The sequence below is a fragment of the Berghia stephanieae genome, chromosome 5 (genome assembly GCF_034508935.2).
Source record: "Berghia stephanieae isolate SIO BIC M18660-M18661 chromosome 5, UCSD_Bste_1.3, whole genome shotgun sequence".
NCBI classification, from domain to species: Eukaryota; Metazoa; Mollusca; class Gastropoda; order Nudibranchia; family Aeolidiidae; genus Berghia; species Berghia stephanieae.
The window spans coordinates 49,879,263-49,899,262 of NC_088364.1; the positions used below are offsets into that span (position 1 = coordinate 49,879,263).

A 20,000-nucleotide genomic window follows, 5' to 3' on the forward strand; every position below is an offset into this window, starting at 1 on the left:
TCCATTGCTTGCGTCCTCCTCGGCCTCCTATCTAGTTAATGGGTTTATTGTATTTGATATTGGCTGAAAAATGGTTTTGAACAGGAAACGTTCGGTGTTAATTTTCTTTTTTTCTTAGCAGTTATCTTCATTTTTGTTCATTACGTTTTCTAGTCCACAGCTTCTAGTAGCTTTAGTATCACTATACACAATGATCTCCATGACAACAATGTTAAATCACTCAATCCTGGAGATTTTTGCTCCATTCCAATTTGGAAAAAATGTATTAAAAATGAGCAAGTACATTGATGGTTTTATTCAACTATCATTAACATGTAAAAACTAAAAACAATAGCTTTGATACTACGCCTATTTGTCTCATAAAATGTAATAAATAGGCTCAGGATACAAGTAACTCCGGATAAACTACGGATATAGTCGATGTTAGGGTTGAGTGAGTTAAATCAAACCATTGTGTTAAATCATCAGACCTACAAATAGGCGTGTCTAGCAAAAAAGAGAATCTAATATTAAAGTGATCAGTAAATCTAAATTTATGGATTTTATTGCACTGAAGAGAACTTTATTCATTCTCTGAATGTCAACGGCCAGGTACTCATTTTACATCTGAGTACGGTGAGATAATGTAAGCAAAAAGCCTTTTCCAAGGACTCAACTATGCGCCGAGCGAGGCTCGAACCCAGGACCTTCCGATCCGAAAGCGAGTGTCATACCACAAGACCACATAACCTCTACATAACACCAGTTTGAGTCGATGGTCACATTTTACTGTGGAGAAATGTATTTATCCCCATCCTAACATAATATTTTAACCAGTTAACTGCCGTACCCTGGAAAGACAAGTATTTAAAAATTTGCCCAAAAACCGTAGCCATCGTTATGTTATAGATAGTTCGAAGATGACGTCACTCATGCCTTTGTTATTGTTTTTGCCATCCGCGTTTGTGAATTGTTCTCACTAAACTGTATTAACCAGTCTATAAAAGTTCACGGTTACACAGAGTTTGTGTGTTGGTCCGTTATACTTCCGGATGGCAATGTTGTGAACTCCTTGGCCAAGCGCATTCTATCTATAGACCAACATACAAACTCTGTGTAACCATGAACTTTTATAGTCTGGTTAATACAGTTTAGTGAGAACAAAACTTGTTCTCACTAAACTGTATTAACCAGTCTATAAAAGTTCACGGTTACACAGAGTTTGTGTGTTGGTCCGTTATACTTCCGGATGGCAATGTTGTGAACTCCTTGGCCAAGTGCATTCTATCTATAGCCTGACACTGAAATCCAAAAGGACTGGCAGTTTGACGTCATTATTTGTTTTTTGCACCGCCTAGTGAGTTTTCGTTAGTAGAGCTCATGGAAACAAGTCATTTCATTGGTTGAACTATTGAATACAACTCACGATTTCTTTTCTTTTTTGGCAAAAGACTGGCATTTTTACGTCATTTTTTGGTCAGTGACAGTGTCATAACTTTTCGAAGGCCACGCCAAAAAACCGTCCTTCAAATAATATCGATCAATTTAAATGACCCTCATCGTGTCAAAAACTCTCAACCCTGGGACCTCGTAAAGCCCATGGTTTGAGAGTTGTTTTTTTCTCTTCTCCACAATGAGGGTTATTTAAATTGATCAACATTTGAAGAACGATTTTTCTGGTCACTTTTTTAAACACGAGTTTTTCCATAGTACTGTAATTAATTGGTTAAGACAACTAAATCATGGAAGGAATGTAGCCTTTTTATTTGACAGGAATGTACTCTTGAATTAATTTTCCCGTAAGTAGCAATCAGTCTTTGTTGGTCCTTAGTACGATAGTGATATAATATAGCTATTATCATTATTATATAATAATAAATAATGCTGAATAATGCTGAAAACTTATATAGCGCTATAACTCCGAGACACCAGACTCTAAGCGCTTATATAAATAAAAACTACACGTAAAGTAATACTTTTTAAATAGTTTTTGCTGATAGATCAAGAAAGGGTTTGAGTCTGAAAAGTTTCGTGTTAAGTGTTTAAGCTGTCACATCCATTTTTGTTGATTTCTTGGTAGGTATATTTGGTACAATTCTTTGCAAGCGAAGCAATAATTTTCACAATAATGATAATAGAATAGGATGTACTTCTATATCTGATAAAGTGGAAAGGAATGGTGAATTAAAATCTAACTTCGAGTTTATTCAAGAAATAGAATGTGAATAAACTATGTTATCATTGATTTTCACTTTTGAAAGCTCAAAGCACGTTTACATTATGGTATTTCAAATAAAACGTATTGTCCACTAAGAGGGAAGTATGAATATGAATTATTCATAAGTTATAAATTAATCAAATCATATGCATGGTCATATAGGATTGGCCCTAAACTTTGATTATTGTTAGACATTTATTGTAACCGATTATTTTTCAAAGTATATTTGAGATGACTTACGTAAGAAGATTTATAAGCATCATATCAATATATAATATTGCATTCACACTGTTATAACAGCATAGGTGTGCCTATGTTGACAAAAACTGTTAGCAAAATATACAGTATATCATTGGATTGATTTTGAATCTTTGAAATGTTCTCTCTCCAATTTCGCATCATTAAACAAAGACTTATTATAGGCTTAAATCAATGACGAAATGAGACGAAATTTGTTTACAGAATAATAATAATTGAAAAGTGAATAAGTGATAAATACATTTCAATCAGTATTAATCTATCAAAATGAAATTGAATTATTCTTTTACAGAATGAATCAAACCAATTTCATATCCGGTAGATGAAAACGAGCCCTATTAAAATCACAAAGGAATCACCACTTTTCCATTTTGATATAATATACATAACGATCTTGTTGAATACAGAACAAGGAATTCTTTAAAATATGAATTTTCACTCAAGTTATGCGAAGGTTTGCGTACGCCTGTTTAAATCAAAATAATTTCAGTCTTTTTCATAATTCATTATTCATAAGTTAAGAGAGAGATATCATGGGTTTAAAAACAAAACAAAAAGAAACTTCACATGTGTTTTCACTTAATTTTGTTCTCTGCTTATAAAGCATCAAGACCAATTTCTCTGTACATAAAACAGGATTTCAAATGTATTTTTAAGGCAGGCCCAAATTATTTTACTGGTATTTCTCCTATATTGCACGAATTTTCTACATCCACATTTAGCCCTAAGTCATTACAAAAAAAAGTATCATTTGTCGTTTTACTTTGTATTACTATAATCTCCATTTTTATCAGCCCTCTAGGCTAGTAGTAAGAAAATATAAAAAATGAAATTAATAAACAAAACTGCGAAAACTGCAGTATGTTTAAAATTAGATCACTTATTCTTGTAGACTTCGTCTATTTTGAACACAAGGTAATATCAAGCTCTAAAGATCATTGTTTCGAACAATCTAATATATCATTATACCAGAACAGTCATTTATTGTTTTCTAGATAGGGTTATAGTAGTTATAGTACGTGATGTGAATATCGAGCTACGTGTGCATTTATTAGGACCTACGTGCCCAAACTCCACAATGATGAGAAATATAGGGTATAAAGAATTGCCAGATGAAAACAGAGAATTTTATTCAATCAACTATCGGAGTTCTTCCATGTGTGTCCTTGTTGTTTACATGCGTATATCTTGTTTCATTCCGAGAAGAACGTACAGCTTAATGGGCACGATCTATATTACATTTCCATGTGCTCGAGGTCATTGGTCACATTGGAATATGTGCTCAAAGTGACCCACATAGTGAAAAGTGCTCACAGATTTTGACAAATCTAACATCACGATTGGTCATTTTGTTCAGTTTGACACATGTGTATGTTTATAACTTTTGTAAACAAAGCAGCGCATTTACATTTGTTAAGAAATATCCAATTGTTGGAAAGCAACAAATCGTGTGATTGATGACTTGGTTGGACGAAAATATGAATATAGATCGCTCCCATTGCTCGCTCATTGAATGCTAGCAGGGTTAGTTAGTCAGCCTCGTTGTGATCCCCAAAGTAGTTGAGAGAAGAGAGTTCGCATGATAGGTACTAAAACTGAAAGCCATATTTTTGTGTGACTGAACGGCTCAGTGTCAAGTGCGACTGCTCGATGATCTCTCTCTTTCTCCCCTCTCCCCCCTCTCTATCTCTCTCTCCCTCTCTCACTCTCTATCTATCTGTCTATCTATCTCTCTCTCAGCCAGACGGAGGGCGCCGTGTCCGTTGGATCCCGAGTTTGGCTCTGATACCTTGATTTTCTCTCCAATTTCATCTGGTATTTCGACATAACCTTCTATATTTCTTATCATCAATGGTATAAATTCCCGCTCCACACTTTTTCTGAACAAAATCCAACCAAAGTAAAACTATACAGCTAGCACCCCTTCTCCCTGTAGATTTTGAATGAGTAAAGATGACGTCCCTCAGCCCTTTTGGTATCGTTTTTAGACTGCCAGAAAGATAAGAGGTCACTTAAGTGTTTCACATTGGTGCTATGCGTTTAGGTAAAATACTCACAACATTTACCAGCCGGATATACGGTACCAACACAGAAAATTGTGTGTAACCTTAAACGTTTGTAGTCTGATATAATATAGTGAAAAGTAATCACCAAAATGGCTGTCTAAATACGATAACAAAGAGCTGAATGACGTCAATTTTATTAATTCCATCTATTGACTGTAATCATCACAAGTTAGGTAAAGGTAATGTTTGCTTAACTTGTCAATCCATGACCACGATAGTGTAAAATTGAGTAATTCCTCATTGTTTTATGTAGCGTAATATTAGTCCGGAATATACTAAATTCGTTGCCAAGTTGGATTTTTGTGAAACAGATAAAGAAGTTCGTAAGAATTCATTCAATTTTACGACATTCAGTACCCTAATCCCGGGGTATGGGTGACCTAGTCATCCTTCCAAACGCTAATACTCCAAAAAGTTGCATAATATATACTTATGTCGAGAGTGGTGGGGACGGCCTGAAGCCTGGGTTCGTAAAAATAATAACGCCAAGGTAAAACTCGAAAGGCTTCTGATGATGGGAACGGTACAGACAACGAACTTTTCGGATACAGACCCTTCGTCAGCAAAACCATAAACAAAGGAACGTTGAAAGATATATAACAAAATGTAGTAAGAAATGTAGAGTCTGTATTCCTGATTGATTGAAATATGAATGAAACGGTAACATGGAGTTGGTGTGTGAGAAAAGAGTCCCCAGTTCCTTTTGTTTTATTGTTTTACTGCCGCAGGGTGTGTACCCTAAACTGCCATTGTCTGTACTGTTCCCATCCGAAACCTTTCTATTTTAAACCTTTTCGCACATATTTTAGTATGTTGGTTACGAATGTATTGGCGGGCAGAATTGGATAGTACTTAACTAAACTCTCTATGACAACAATCCATTTAACAAGTACTACAACGTTAATTACCCATATTGCTTAATTGAGAGGATCATAGAAATTTCAAAAGTAACAAAAGAAAACATTGCCTAATGTGGGGCTCGACAATAAAGCTCTTCTGTAATATTAGTATCATTCTGCGGGCAACACGACACTAAGTGATACACTCAAGTGTCAATGTAATGATTTAATTAATTGGTCATAGTAACTTTGATCATCAGTTTTCTAAATATAGAGAAGTTGGACATATTAATCAATTGTTGAATGAAACCTACATTGATATGATCTAAGGTCTACACTGTGCATGTGATATTATTGCTTTGTGTTCCGTGTGGTATAGATACACTATACTTTCTTTAGTTCTTCTGTGACATTTGAGGCAGGCCATACACAGATCGCATCATCAGATCAAAGTAGCAATCGTCATCCACTGTGGCGCTTACCCCAGCATAATAGTTGAGGAATTCCTGTGGAATAGAAATTAAAGACATCAAGAGAGATAGTGTTTATTGATGTTTTGAGGAAGGGGATTGCGGTGAAAATAGCTGTGATGATAATTTTTTAAATTTATTTTATTGATGGTGTCGGTGGTGGTAGTGATGATGGTGATGATGATGATTATGATGATGATGATGGTGATGATGATGATTATGATGATGATGATGATGATGATGATGGTGATGATGATGATGATGATGATGATAATGATGATGGTCGTGGTGGAGGTGGTGGTAGTGGTGTTGGTGGTGTGGTGGTGTGGTGGTGTTTAAAGATTATATATCTATCATTTCAGTCATTGAATGAATTTTTTGAAATAGAAATTAATTGATATAAACTTCCGCATTGGGCCTTTCTATCTAGTCAATATTTCCAACGTGTTTTACAATTCCTCTGTCATTCCCTCCCAAGGATATATTCTGAAAATAAAATTTCCATTTAATACAATACACAGCACCTAGGAGACACTTTGTTGCGCTAGCATTCTGATTGATAATGTCTTTAGCTCTCTCTATAGCAACGTGCTGGTGGGAGGATAAAGATTTGACAAAGTGTGTTTGGATACAATGTCAGACAAAGCAAGAGAGAAACCTCAAACATCCTATCCCAAATATCATTAATATTCTTCGACTGCGGATCGAACTTTTGACCGCCTGTTTAAAAAAATCATTCTTCCTCGACTAGGGATCGAACCTCAGACCTTCTGTCCAAAAAGTATGTCTTCCTCGACTGGGGATCGAACCTCAGACCTTCTGTCCAAAAAGTATGTCTTCCTCGACTGGGGATCGAACCTCAATCCTTCTGTCCAAAAAGTATGTCTTCCTCGACTGGGGATCGAACCTCAGACCTTCTCAAAGTATGTCCCTCGACTGGATCAACTAACCTTCTGTCAAAAATATGTCTTCCGTCGATGCATGCCTGGGGATCGTTTTTTGGATAATTTTTTTTCTTGCATTTTTCTTCCTTGCTTTGTCTGGAATTGTTTCCTAAATAATTTTCTGATCTTTGTCTTACCAAAATGCCTCCCCCCCCTAATTTCTCAATACCGATGGGGGTAATGTTATTAAGTTGCTTTAGTCACAGCAACTAGACTACGGGAAGAATTTCAAACAGTTTTATGTTTAATGATCTGCGCGTAATATATATATATATATATATATATATATATATATATATATATATATTTGCTGTTTCTAGTAATTGGTCAGTAGTGTATCTGTAAGAACATTATGCTGAAATAGAGTTTAGAGCATCGTTAATGAAAAAGATCTATGATGAATATTGTAAGAATCGTAGCACTAAAAGGACCCCGAACGGGCGACATGGGAATTATGAAATGAAAACATGATCCATGCATACGCCCTGGGGGAATGGAGAAATAAATGATGCATTGTGAAACGCATTGAACATTGTTTACGAAAAAAAAATGTTGATATCTATTATTTCCAGAATTCTTCAATAAGGATGATTAGTATTAATATATCTATCTATCAAGTTTAACAAACTATGACTTAAAAAAAAAACTTTAAAAAAAAACTAGAGTTTTATATAGCGCAAGATCCACTAAATGTGCTCAAAGCGCTTTACAAAGGGTCCCTGACCAAAAGCAACACGCAACATGAAGAACAAGACATGACGCCTGTTAGGCGATATTACAATTTTTTAGACAAGAGACAACGCTGTTGACGACCAGGTACTCATTTTACACCTGAGTACGCTGAGAGAATGTGAGTAAAGAGTCTTTTCCAAGGACTCAACTATGCGCCTTTTAGTCATGGCTTATTCTGATCCCCACTCCTCCTCCTGTCAACCAAGCAGTGATTGTTTGCGATAGACGAGTGTCCTATCAAAAGGATATGGGCAAGAAATTAGTTTCCGTTTCACGCGATAGAAACCGGGAAAAAAAAAACTCCGGCTCCATGGGCCAAATGGCTCTGAGGTACCTCATTAATATATTATTATACATTGTATATTATCAAAATATGTCGATAAAATGACTTGTTTGAATTTAAAACGCTAGTGTCGCTATCTGACGGAATCTCTCATATACCATTATTCGAGGAAGAGAAACGATCCACGTAAGTAATGCTATCAAAACATCAATGAACGGGATAATTACTAATTGACATTGAGGAATGTGCGAGCATTGCATAAAACATTCCTGCAGGTTCAACAAGTGTACCTGCTGCAATGATTATTAAACATTTACAACCGGGATTCTAACCTAATATCGTAATTTCACTGACTATGAATTTGCCCCAAATAAGAAAAATGCTGTTGGTTGCTTAAAAAGTATCAATAAAACTTATCTTTCATATTTATGCAACCTTATATCATTGCACTCTCTTTCCATCACTTTAAGATCATCTCCTATTAACTGTTTCCAAAAAAATGGCTTCATAAAGTTTTCTGTTAGGCCTTTTTTTCATGTTGCTCCTTCTGTTTGGAACTCTCTTCCAATTTCTTTAAGAAAATACAGAAATTACTGTTAAGACATATTATTAAGCCCTATTTTGTTAGAAAATATTTGATAAACTAAAACTAGTTTCATTTACCTATTTTTTTTCTGATTGTATCAACATTTTTTGTATGACATGTAATTGTTTCATCAATATTGTATTGAAAAGGCGCCTATAGCTGTATGTATATGGATAGGTGCTGTTTAAATGAATTACATTATTTTATTATTAATTGTCTCCAACAAAAGAGCAGTAACTCTGTGAAGATCTAGTTGCATCACAGTTACTGTTTTCACGATAGATTTTGCAAATATGACAATGCAATAGACGTGATTGCGATGAAACGTAAATTTGAAATAGCGTTTTCAAAGGTTTTATCATGCTCAATGCGCTTAACATGCTTTATGTATTTACCTAACAGGCAGTATGGAATCAAAATAACTTTTATGCAGAACATAATTTGACGTCTTTGTGGTCTGGTTCTTTCGATTTTCAATGATATCTATTCTAAGTCTAATTCGACTGAGGTAATGTGTCTGAAGTACTTTACTCAAAGACACAATGAAGGTCAAGAGCTATATGAGACACTGTCACCTATCCGGTATATAATCACGCTCAACATTGCTTGGTCATTTATTTTTTACAAGACAAGCGATCTCTATGAGCCATTGGGCCCATGGAGTCTGAAATTATTCCAATTTCTATAGCGTGAAACGGGCAATAGCAATTGCTTGCTACCCTTTTGACAGGACACCAGCAGTCTATCCAAAAGTACTTCCGACAGAACCTACAGACCCAACTACACAACACAGCTGGGTGGACAAGTGAGCGGGGGAGGGGAGGAGGGCAAAAAAAAAATTCGAGTGCACCCAGGGTAGATCTCAGTTTCTCTTTGCGTGTGAAGCGAGTGCTCTACAACTGAGTTATACATGAGTTATCCGGACCCCAATCCAATGAGACACATACGCTATAAGATGTATTATTCATTCTCGCCGTTAGAGGTTTACCATGACAAAATGCTGCATCAATCGTCTTAACATGAAATCATTAATGACATTCAGACTGACACGATTACTGGATTCATGGTAGCAGCTACATTACGTTCTGTTTGCAAATGATTTTTTTTTACTGACTATGGAAAATGAATGCCAAGTAACCCTCTCCTAACCAATTGTACGAATATCGTCACATTCGTTACGATGCAAAATTTAAAAAAAAAATCTTATTCAGATATAGTTCTGTACATCACAAAATTTTTTTTAAAAATCTTATTCAGATATAGTTCTGTACATCACAAAAATTTGAAGAAAAATCGTATTATTTTTACAGAAACCTAATACTGTTTTGTAAAGTTCGTTTTGCTCAAAAAATTGTGTACAGCACCTACGTGTTGTTTTTAATAATAATGATGATGATGATAATAGTAATAATAATAATGATAATAATAATAATAACAATAATAATAATAATAATAATGATAATAACGATAATAATAATAATAATAATAATAATAATAATAATAATAATAATAATAATAATAATAATAATAATAATAATAATAATAATAATAATATTCGGTAGGCGGATCTCGTGAGTATTTTTTGGGATGAACGCATAGCATCAATTATGAAATCTGAAGAAATAAAAAAGACACGATATTATGAAAAACGATTTATCTCATGAGGAAAAGCTGTTATTCGGCGCTATTATATTCAATTGATCTCAGTCACTTGTGGGATGTCAATTATTTGATTGATCGTTCTGTTCTCCTAATACTTGGTTTTGGTGTGAAATCAGGAATGACAATACAAGGGTTAGTCATTCCCTCCGGTTACAATGCTTGAGTTATCTTCGTATCAATAGAACAATAATCGTAGTCCTTGTAAGAAAATGTGCATTCAAATATACACTCTCACAGCAATTTTGAGTAAATCGTGATTCTGATTATCAAAAAGCAATACAATTGAATCATTGTTGAAGGTCATTCCGATATTTTTTAAATATAACATATTATTATTATGTACCCTGCCGCTATGACATAGTGGTCTTGTGGCATGAGACTCGCCTACAGAACTGAAGTTCCAGGGTTCAAGTCCCGCCCAGAGCTGTTCATAATTTAGTCCCTGGGAAATGCATTTTATTCACATTTTTTCAACATACTCTGATATAAAATGAGTTCTTTGCTGTTAACAGCCTTTTTCTTGTCTGAAAAATATTGTAGGATCACCAAACAGATGCTTCGTCCTACGTGTTAAGTGTTTGTTGCTGTTGGCCAGGGACCCCTTGTAAAGTGCTTCGAGCACTTTTCCTGGATATTGCCCAAAATAGTGCAGCACAGATGTCGCAGTGGATAAGAGCACACAAAAAAAAAACAAACCCCAGAATAAGATCCATATTTGAAAGTCGTGGGTTCTAGCCCACGTGCTGCCCTTTTTAAAAAGTAGACAGGCACCTAGGAGTCATGACTTATGTGGGGTACAACCCCTTGAGAGTGTAAAAAGTTAGGAACTGAAACACTATTTCGATGGGGTTTCTTCTCCGAAGACTTCTGTTTTAGCTCAACCTGAGTTTCTTGTTTCTTAAGTTTGTTGATTTTTTCCCTCTCTCTTCGAAATGCTGAATATAAAGTCATACCAATGAAAACAATGGGACAGCGATTCACAGCGTTATTGTATTTGCTTCATACCCAGAAGGTACCTAGTTCGACTCCCCGTTGCGCCTTGTAGGTTTTTAGCAAAAGATCTCGCCCTAACTCACTTTGCGGCGTTGCACTGCTGCTGTTGTCCGGTTTACTTCAATCTTTACATGGAATAGGCCCAAAAGAAAAAATTCTCCTTAGGGATAATTAAAGAGAGTTTTATTTATTCACTACTTGGTTTTAAAAATGTAACTCTATTGATATGAATGGGAATAGTTTCTTTAAGTGCGAAAAAGAAAAATATCATATTTCCGCTCATTACAATTTTGAATTCACCTTTTGAAATTGGGACCAAAACAACATATTACTGTCTTAGCGGACCACATTTTATAGTTGGATAATGATTTAAGTTTCTATAACGCCAGCGGTATATTATGGAACTTCTAAGCTAAAGTAAATACCGCAACATAGTATTAATGAAGTCTTCATCACACTAGCTGTACAATTTGGAAGTTTACTGTAAAAAAAGCCCCAGTAATTATCGTTGTTTTATAATAATGACACCTTATCAAAAGTGTTCTCTTCCCAAAAAATCGCACTAAAAATAATCTAGCGCAGACATACGCTGAGATAATAGATTCTTTGATTGTTATGTTTTTAAAGAAAACGTCGTATTTCGGCGCACTTCTTTAACTTAAATGCCTTTTCACTAACATCAATTTTGAGTAAGAAATAAGATATTTGTTATGATATAAATTTAAGTTATAATGTATGCATAAAATATTCTAGGTACCCTTGGCTTAAATAGAACATTTCGGGTAAAAGTTTGTTGGGGATTTTAAAAAATTATCAAGTGTTTTACGGCGCTTGCGACACACTAAGGTCATATCAGCGCCATAATAATGGAAGAAAATAGTATGGTCAAAAAATTCTAGTGTTACACTCAAAATACCTACGAAAAAGAAAGATGAAGTAGAATTGGTTCAAATAGGGAAAGGCATGTGTAGATTCCAATAGCATACCATCAATGTACATAGTTTGAGATCACCAAAAAGTCTCATCTGGACACCTGCACATGATCCTTATATGAGAGATACACCGACAGGTTTACAAGACATGTTCAAAACAAAGACATAACTATCTGTACATAGCAGAAAGATTATCTAAAAGGAAAAAAATATCACCTCCCAAAACTGACTCTACATTTGACTGTTCCATCTCAACCAATGACTCTGACAAGGACCAGGACAAACCAAGTAATCGCATTCCAAAACAAAGACAGAAAAAAATTCAGAAAAGAGATATAGGGTATAGGAGACACAGCAAGTGACCTCGATGGGAGGTCAAAGGACCCCACAAAGACGGGTAAAAGTAACGGTTGGTCAACTTGATCAGCCGTGTCTATGATTAGTATGCTGATTTACGTAACACTGAGTGACCCCTATAATTATTGTCTTTGAAAAATAAACGTCTTGATGCGTGCCACACAATTCAACATGGCAACCATTATTGGTATGATTTGTACGGCTATGTTGTCTTGTAGAATGACACTCGCTTTCGGATCGGAAGGTTCGAACCTCGCTCGGCGCATAGTTGAGTCCTTAGAAAAGGCTCTTTACTCTATACTCACGTTCTCTCACCGTACTAAGGTGTAAAATGAGTACCTGGTCGTTAACAGCGTTGTCTCTGTCCAAAAAAAATGTAACATCGCCTAACAGGCGTCATGTCTCATTCTACATGTTACGTGTTGCTGTTGGTCAGGGATCCTTTGTAAAGCGCTTTGAGCACGTTTAGTGGATATTGCGCGATATAAAAAGTTCAAATAAGCTCAAAAAGATACCGGTCAATAGAATCTTTAAAATACCAGCAAGCAGTCATTAAATAGTACAACAATCATTACACTAATCATGGGAATGACTAGGCGATTTAATCAAATATCACTTTTACCAAATTTTGACCATCATTGTAGGTGTTAAGGTCCGAGAGAGTTAACTTGGGAACGAGACGACAGTCTTGCAAAAAAAACAAACAAACAACGATATTTCTAATACACAAATATAGATAATTGCAAACAGATGTGCACAAAAAATGCGTGGATAATTGAATGGTGTTACTGTTGTGATAAGAATATTCAAATAAAGGCTCATGGCAATTTTACTTAAATCGTGATCATGGTTATCAATGAACAAAAAAAAGAATCGTTTGTAAAGGGTATTCCAATACAAGAAAATTATAATCGAATTGTAATAACCCATTACGCGAGAATATTATAGGATAAATTGGATTTGTCTCTATCCTGGGCAGGCAATTTTCTTAACATTTATCGTTCGTAATTCCTTAAATTATCTTCAAAGTTTATTCAACACATAGTCTACAATTGTTGAAAGAAGTGTTACAATTTTGTGTAATGTCACCTTCGTAAAATTATGATAATTTTGCAATCGAATATTGTTATCCGCTCTGCAAAATTCAGTCGATCATATTATGCCCTTATATATAATATATTGGATTTTCTTTTTATTCTCTTTAAAACAACAATTTTCAACCATTTTCTACCAACTCATAATAATAGGTATGCCAGTTGAACGTATTTGATTTGCGAATGAACAAGTGTCAAAAGCAAAATAATAATAATAATAATAATAATAATAATAATAATAATAATAATAATAATAATAATAATAATAATAATAATAATAATAGTAATAATACTAATAATCTAAAAATGTTAACATGTGATTATGCCTTCGGTAATTCCAGCGGTTCTGACTTAACGTTTACAGAACAGAATACTTGATGACGGAGCGTTATGTTGCTGTTGAAAACATCTACGTCATATTTAATGTTTGTAAAGTTAATATTCGTCGTATAACAACTGTTATTTTATGGCATGATGATCTATACATTGTAATCCAAGGCTGATGACTATGTAATTTCTTGTTTCTTAAAATGCTGTTAACGCACCAACGTAATATAAAGTCAAATAGAATGCTATGTTTACATAGACGAAAAATTGAAATCAAGAAGTCAATAACGATTCTGCGCGTATCCAATTTTGAAATCGAGAGGTAATGTTTGGGTGGAGAATTTGAAAAGTAAATGTATTGTTTATGAACAATAATGTCTTCTTGGTGGAAAGAATAAGGAAAGAAGAAGAAGAAGAAGAAGAAGAAGAAGAGAGAGAGAGAGTGTGTGTGAAGAGAGAGAGAGAGAGAGAGAGAGAGAGAGAGAGAGAGGGAGAGAGAGGGAGAGAGAGAGAGAGAGAGAGAGAGAGAGAGAAAAGATGGTGACGATTACGATAATAATAATAATAATAATAATAATAATAATAATAATAATAATAATAATATAATAATAATAATAATATAATAATAATCATCATCATAATCATAATCAATAATAATCATAATAATAATAATAATAATAATAATAATAATAATAATAATAATAATAATAATAATAATAATAATAATAATAATAATAATAATAATAATAATAATAATAATCATAACAACAATAATTATAATAATGATAGTTCAGGCTCGTGCAACGATTGGAAACACGTCCAGAATTCCTAAAAGCAAGAGTGTAAGAATCGTAATAAGGGTTTCTTATGAAATTATCTTTGGTATTTGCTGATTAATATTCTCTGATGCAATGGGCATAGCCAATAATTCTTTTACTTATTTCCACTCTTAATCAAATCCGATTCCATCAATAGAAAGCATTGATGTCACGGGAAAACTGTCAGACCAAACTATACGACTGTTGTCATGACAACAACAGTAGTGTCAGGGGCGTGGTTATATTGGTTGATTTGATGCCTGGCAAGGCCCCATCTTTTAAAAATGGATTACAGCATTTTTAAAAATAATAAAACTGTAAAATGGTATATTAAACCACCTCTTACTTATAGGAGTAAGTCTTTTCTTTAAATATTTTTCTTTCTTTTGCATTTACAAATATAGAGTGTTTTTAGTCATTTTCTTCTGATTCTGGCACCAACTTATACTGAAAGCATGCCACGCAACTGAGTAGGACACACAATGAAGGAAATATGTATTATCAGAATTTTTACACAATAATAGTCAATACAGATATTATATCTAGACTACGCACATGTCTGGAGAAAAATTGAATAGCCATGTAAACACTTCATACCTGTCTAGTCACTTTTCCATCGGGACTCCCAGGCGTGTCCAGGCTGTCCAGGAAATGGCGTAATGTTTGTTCTTCCGTCCACTCGCCGGACACGAACTTGGGGTGTCTTCTAGCATTTGCTGCGTAAACCACTGTGAAAAATAAAAGAGAAAATTGACATTATAATGCATGCCTCTTGACTTCAAACGAGTTGAACTTCTATAAAGCGCTTTCCGCCGTTATCGCTCATTTTGTCTCTGTGGTATAGTGGTATGACACTCGCTTTCGGATCGGAAGGTCCTGGGTTCAAGCCTCACTCGGCGCATAGTTGAGTCCTTGGAGAAGGCTCTTTACTCACATTCTCTCACCGTACTCAGGTGTAAAATTAGTACCTGGCCGTTAACAGCGTTTTCTCTGTCCGAAAAAAAATCTGTAATATCGCCAAACAGGCGTCATGTCCCGCCCTACATGTTAAATGTTGCTGTTGCCCAGGGACCCCTTGTAAAGCGCTTTGAACACGTTTAGTGGATATTGCGCTATATAAAAAAGCTCAATTATTAATTTATTATATTTATTACGAGTACAAGAGATCTGGGGTCCGAAGGCGAGTGTCATACCACAAGACCCAGAAAGCCGCACATGTATTTATAAATTTTTATGATATGTGCTCGGTGCAAGTCTCAGATGTTGAAAAACAAAAACGAATGAACATGATAATCGCGCAGATTTTTTATACCGCAACACCAAATTCAAAAAACTATCAATACATTTTAAAAACATTAACAAAAATTGTAAAAAGTCAGCAAAGTCAAAAGCTGCACAGCTATGCAGATACAATATGAATAAAATTCTTCATTTTACATTTATTTGACAATGATATATGGTTTTCATTTCTTGGCTTTTGAATTATCTTAAATTTTGACTACAGCAGACCGGAAAAAAATGAGCAGTTTTAAAAACGCACGAGCTACGGAATGAATCAATTTTAATAAGTTCTTGATTACAGATTGGAAATTGCAAATAAACTTTTAAGAGAAAGTATTGGCATATCAACACTATATAAAGGAAGAATGAAACAGAGGGCTTTTTCTTTAAAAAACAAACAAAAAGCAAAACACTAACGGAGCACAACACTTAAAATCGTGCAAATCAGGGAATGATTAAGAGCAACATTTGGAAATATTCAGGAGGAGATTACTTTGTGTGGGAGAATGAATTTGTTATATATATATATATATATATATATATATATATATATATATATATATATATATATATATATATATAATATATATATATATATATATATATATATATAATATATATGTATATATGTATAATATTTCTGGTCCATTCTGAGAGAAGATTTTGGCAAGGAATCTTTTACCTTAGACGGTAGATGTGGAATACCCCCCCCCCCCCAATCCCCTATCTGTCCAAAACGTAATTATTCTAAAAATTTTAAGAAGATTGAGTCTAAGACGTTTCATCAAGTTTATGACGCCGTGTCTGTCTATAGTTATATGGATATATTTTTGGCCAAATAGAAAATAAGCTTTTGTAAATATATGGCATGTTTCTATTCTTGACATGGAGATGATCATTACATGATAACACAAGGAAATGTGAAATGAATGCATCATTATTTTCTTATGAATCAGAACCCGTGAATGCTTGTCTGTCAAACATGATAAAAACAACAAAAAGAAACAACAGAAAAAAAACAAAAACAAAAAAAATAAACAACCGACAAAAAAAAACAAAGAAAACCCCAAAAAACACATGGCTTTTGACCTTTTTGTCAGAAACAAACCAAAAACGAAAGCAAGCATATATTAACAGTGAAGGAAACACCCACCCACACAATATTATTTATACTAGCATGCTTGAATACTAAAACACACCAGGATAAATCCAACTCATACGCAATCTGTTTCCTAAATTAATTTTAGCTGTCATTTTTAATAATAGCCCATGCCTAAACAGTGCTTTTCATTCATTTCTGCTGAGTTTAATTTGGAAAAAAATATCTTTAAAACGAAAAAAAAAAAAAATTAAAAGAATGAATGAATGAAGTTGAGATCTCTGAGCACATGTTATTGTTTTTAGCGCACTAGTTGGATGATATAGATGGAATGCGCTTGGACAAGGAGTTCACAACATTGCCATCCGGAAGTATAACGGACCAACACACAAACTCTGTGTAACCATTAACTTTTATAGTCTGGTTAATACAGTTTAGTGAGAACAACTCACAAACGCGGATGGCAAAAACTATAACAAAGGCCTGAGTGACGTCATCTTCGAACTATCTATAGATGCTCTACGCTTGGCAAAGAAACTCACAAATTTGCAATCCGAAAATATATCGGGCCAACACACAAAACTATGAGTAACCTTGAACTTGTATAGTCTGGTTAATACTGTCCAAAAGAGAATTTCTCATAAAATTGGATGGCAAAAAGAAAAATCCAAACTAAAGAAAATAATAACAAAGACGTGAGTGACGTCAACTGTGTTCTATCTATATCTCACTAGATTCTGCTAGTCAGACTATTGATGCAGTGCATTTAGCTAGAACGCTCACAATAATCTGCCTGCTGAATATACCGTACCAACACACAAAACTATGCGTAACGTTAAACTTTTATTTTTATAGTCTGATTGAGAGAATTTAGTGAGAACTGTTACTCATAAAAATGGTTGGCTAAAAGCACTCACAGAGACCTGATTGCCGTCATTTTCGTTTTATCATTAATAATGTTGAAGAATATTGTAAGTTGGGAGGATTTGCCGGCAGATATGGTGAGCATTTTAACATAAATGCATAGCATCTCTCAGAAATGCCCTGTCGAATAGCTTTAATCTAATCCTTTCATTGATTGATCCATTCACATTGAACCCATTATAAAACGTTTTAATTTCCGTCGGGCATTCAGAACATTAAATTGGAAATTATTGTATGTGCGTGTGTATGTGTCTGTTTGTGTGTGTGTGTGTGTGTGTGTGTGTTTGTGTGTGTGTGTGTATAAGTGTAGAGGCGATGGGTGTATTGATACTGAGCGTTTAAGTAATTTACTCACAACATTCCACCACCCGGATATAACGTACCAACAGACAAAGATGTATTTAACATTGGTCGTTTATAGATAGTATGCGCTTGGCTAAGAAGCTCATAACATTGCCATCCGGAAGTATGACGGGCCAACACACAAAACTGTGTGTAATCATGAACGTTCATAGTCGGGTTAATACGGTTTAGTGAGAATTACTCATAAACGCCGGTGGCAAAAAACAATAACAAAGACCTGAGTGACGTCAACTTCGAACTATCTATAGTCTGATTAATACAATTTAGTGAGAACTACTCATAGAATGTCTGGCTAACAACAATAACAAAGAGCTGAGTGACGTCAATTTCGTTCTATCTATACACTTCTATGCAGAGACAAAGCATTACAGGCCGTTTTATTATATTAGTTCTGATGCTAATTTCAGCCATTGTCGCGTTATTGCCTGCTTTCTGTTCTGCTGCGATTTTCGATTTTTGTTTTTATTGATTTATCTGACGCATGCGTCACCTTAAAGTAATATCGTAAACCACACCAAAAAAAAATATAAAAAAAAAAAAAACAAGCGACGAAGGTGATAATGTGGGAGCTTTCAGGCCCATGTAGACAAACTAATATCGTATTCACGAGTTTTTAACAACAGCCTTACAAAGATAAAATTTAAAGTAGTCGTGCGTCCAATGGGCGAATCAAATCGGTTTTCCTTCAGGTCTGAAGCGTTGTTATTAACGTTGGTAATCAGGAAGTCTCACCAAGACGTCAACAAAAAAAAACAAAAAAAACCGCCAAAAAGTTTACACTCAAGTTTGACATGATTGGAGTAATTGATAAGGACACCTTTATGTATTTGACGTCACAAGAGCTTGATGATGATGATGATGATGAAGATGATGTGATGATGTGATCATCATCATCATCATCATCATCATCATCATTAACATCAACATCATCATCATCATCATCATCATCATCATCATCATCATCATCATCATCATCATCATCATTTTTATTATTATTATTACTATTACTATTAGGGGCGAGATGGCCGAGTGCTTAAGGCATTGCACTATGACCCGGAAGGTCCCGGGTTTGGGCCCCGCTTCAAGCACTTTCGTTTCTTTTCCTTGAGCAAGATTATTAACCCCCCGATTTGCTCACTTGGACAACATGGGTGATTCCTGTTGACATCAAACATCTTGTTTGATGAATTATCTATATTCCTTCGTGGAATTCCTAGGCGACGATATCTTATGATGTCGTGGCGAGAAGGGCATAATTTTGATGTAAAAAAAAATAAATTTATTATTATTATTATTATTATTATTATTATTATTATTATTATTATTATTATTATTATTATTATTATTATTATTGTTGTTGTTGTTGTTGTTGTATTACGATTTCTTCATTTTTCACAACAGTGGCTTTATAATACTCAACAAAATATTGAATTAATGTAATTTAAATAAGATAAGAAGATAAAAGCAAAATTCTAAGGTGCTGTGTCAGTGAGAATCGATTAGAAACAAGTGGTCTTAAATCTATCACTGATAAAAACAGACTTGAGTTGAAACTATCGATTTAGTCCTCTGAGGGTTTTCTTTTTTTTTTACCTCAGCTTATTTGAAGGTTCGACACGTTATACCAAACCACCTCTTTATGTAGATTTCAATGAATGGTTAATTAATTGATTTTGTTGAAAGTATCCATTATTTGTAGGAAAACATAGATGGAAAGATATTTTCAAGCTAATGGAAGATAGCACTTCGGTGTATTGTTAGGTATAAACGAATTG

General features: G+C 34.4%; 1 protein-coding gene across 12 annotated transcripts in view; it reads right to left on the reverse strand.

Moving 5' to 3' along the window:
* Positions 1 to 101: 101 nt before the first annotated feature.
* LOC144973118 (calcyphosin-like protein) overlaps positions 102 to 20,000 on the reverse strand; it is a 43,752-nt gene continuing 23,853 nt past the window's right edge. For 5 of the 12 annotated variants that reach the window (XR_013645501.1, XR_013645498.1, XR_013645497.1 and 2 more), the window contains exons 3-5: positions 15,156 to 15,286; positions 4,211 to 5,866; positions 1,317 to 2,946 (exon numbers count right to left, since the gene is read on the reverse strand). Coding sequence is in view for 4 of the 12 variants with exons in the window: in XM_078915168.1 (XP_078771294.1) it covers positions 5,756 to 5,866; positions 15,156 to 15,286 (242 nt within the window). In the remaining 8 variants the exon portion in view is untranslated. Of the gene's footprint in view, positions 5,867 to 15,155; positions 15,287 to 20,000 lie in introns of all 12 variants that reach the window. The other 7 variants (XM_078915168.1, XM_078915169.1, XM_078915167.1 and 4 more) reach the window with 2 other exon arrangements.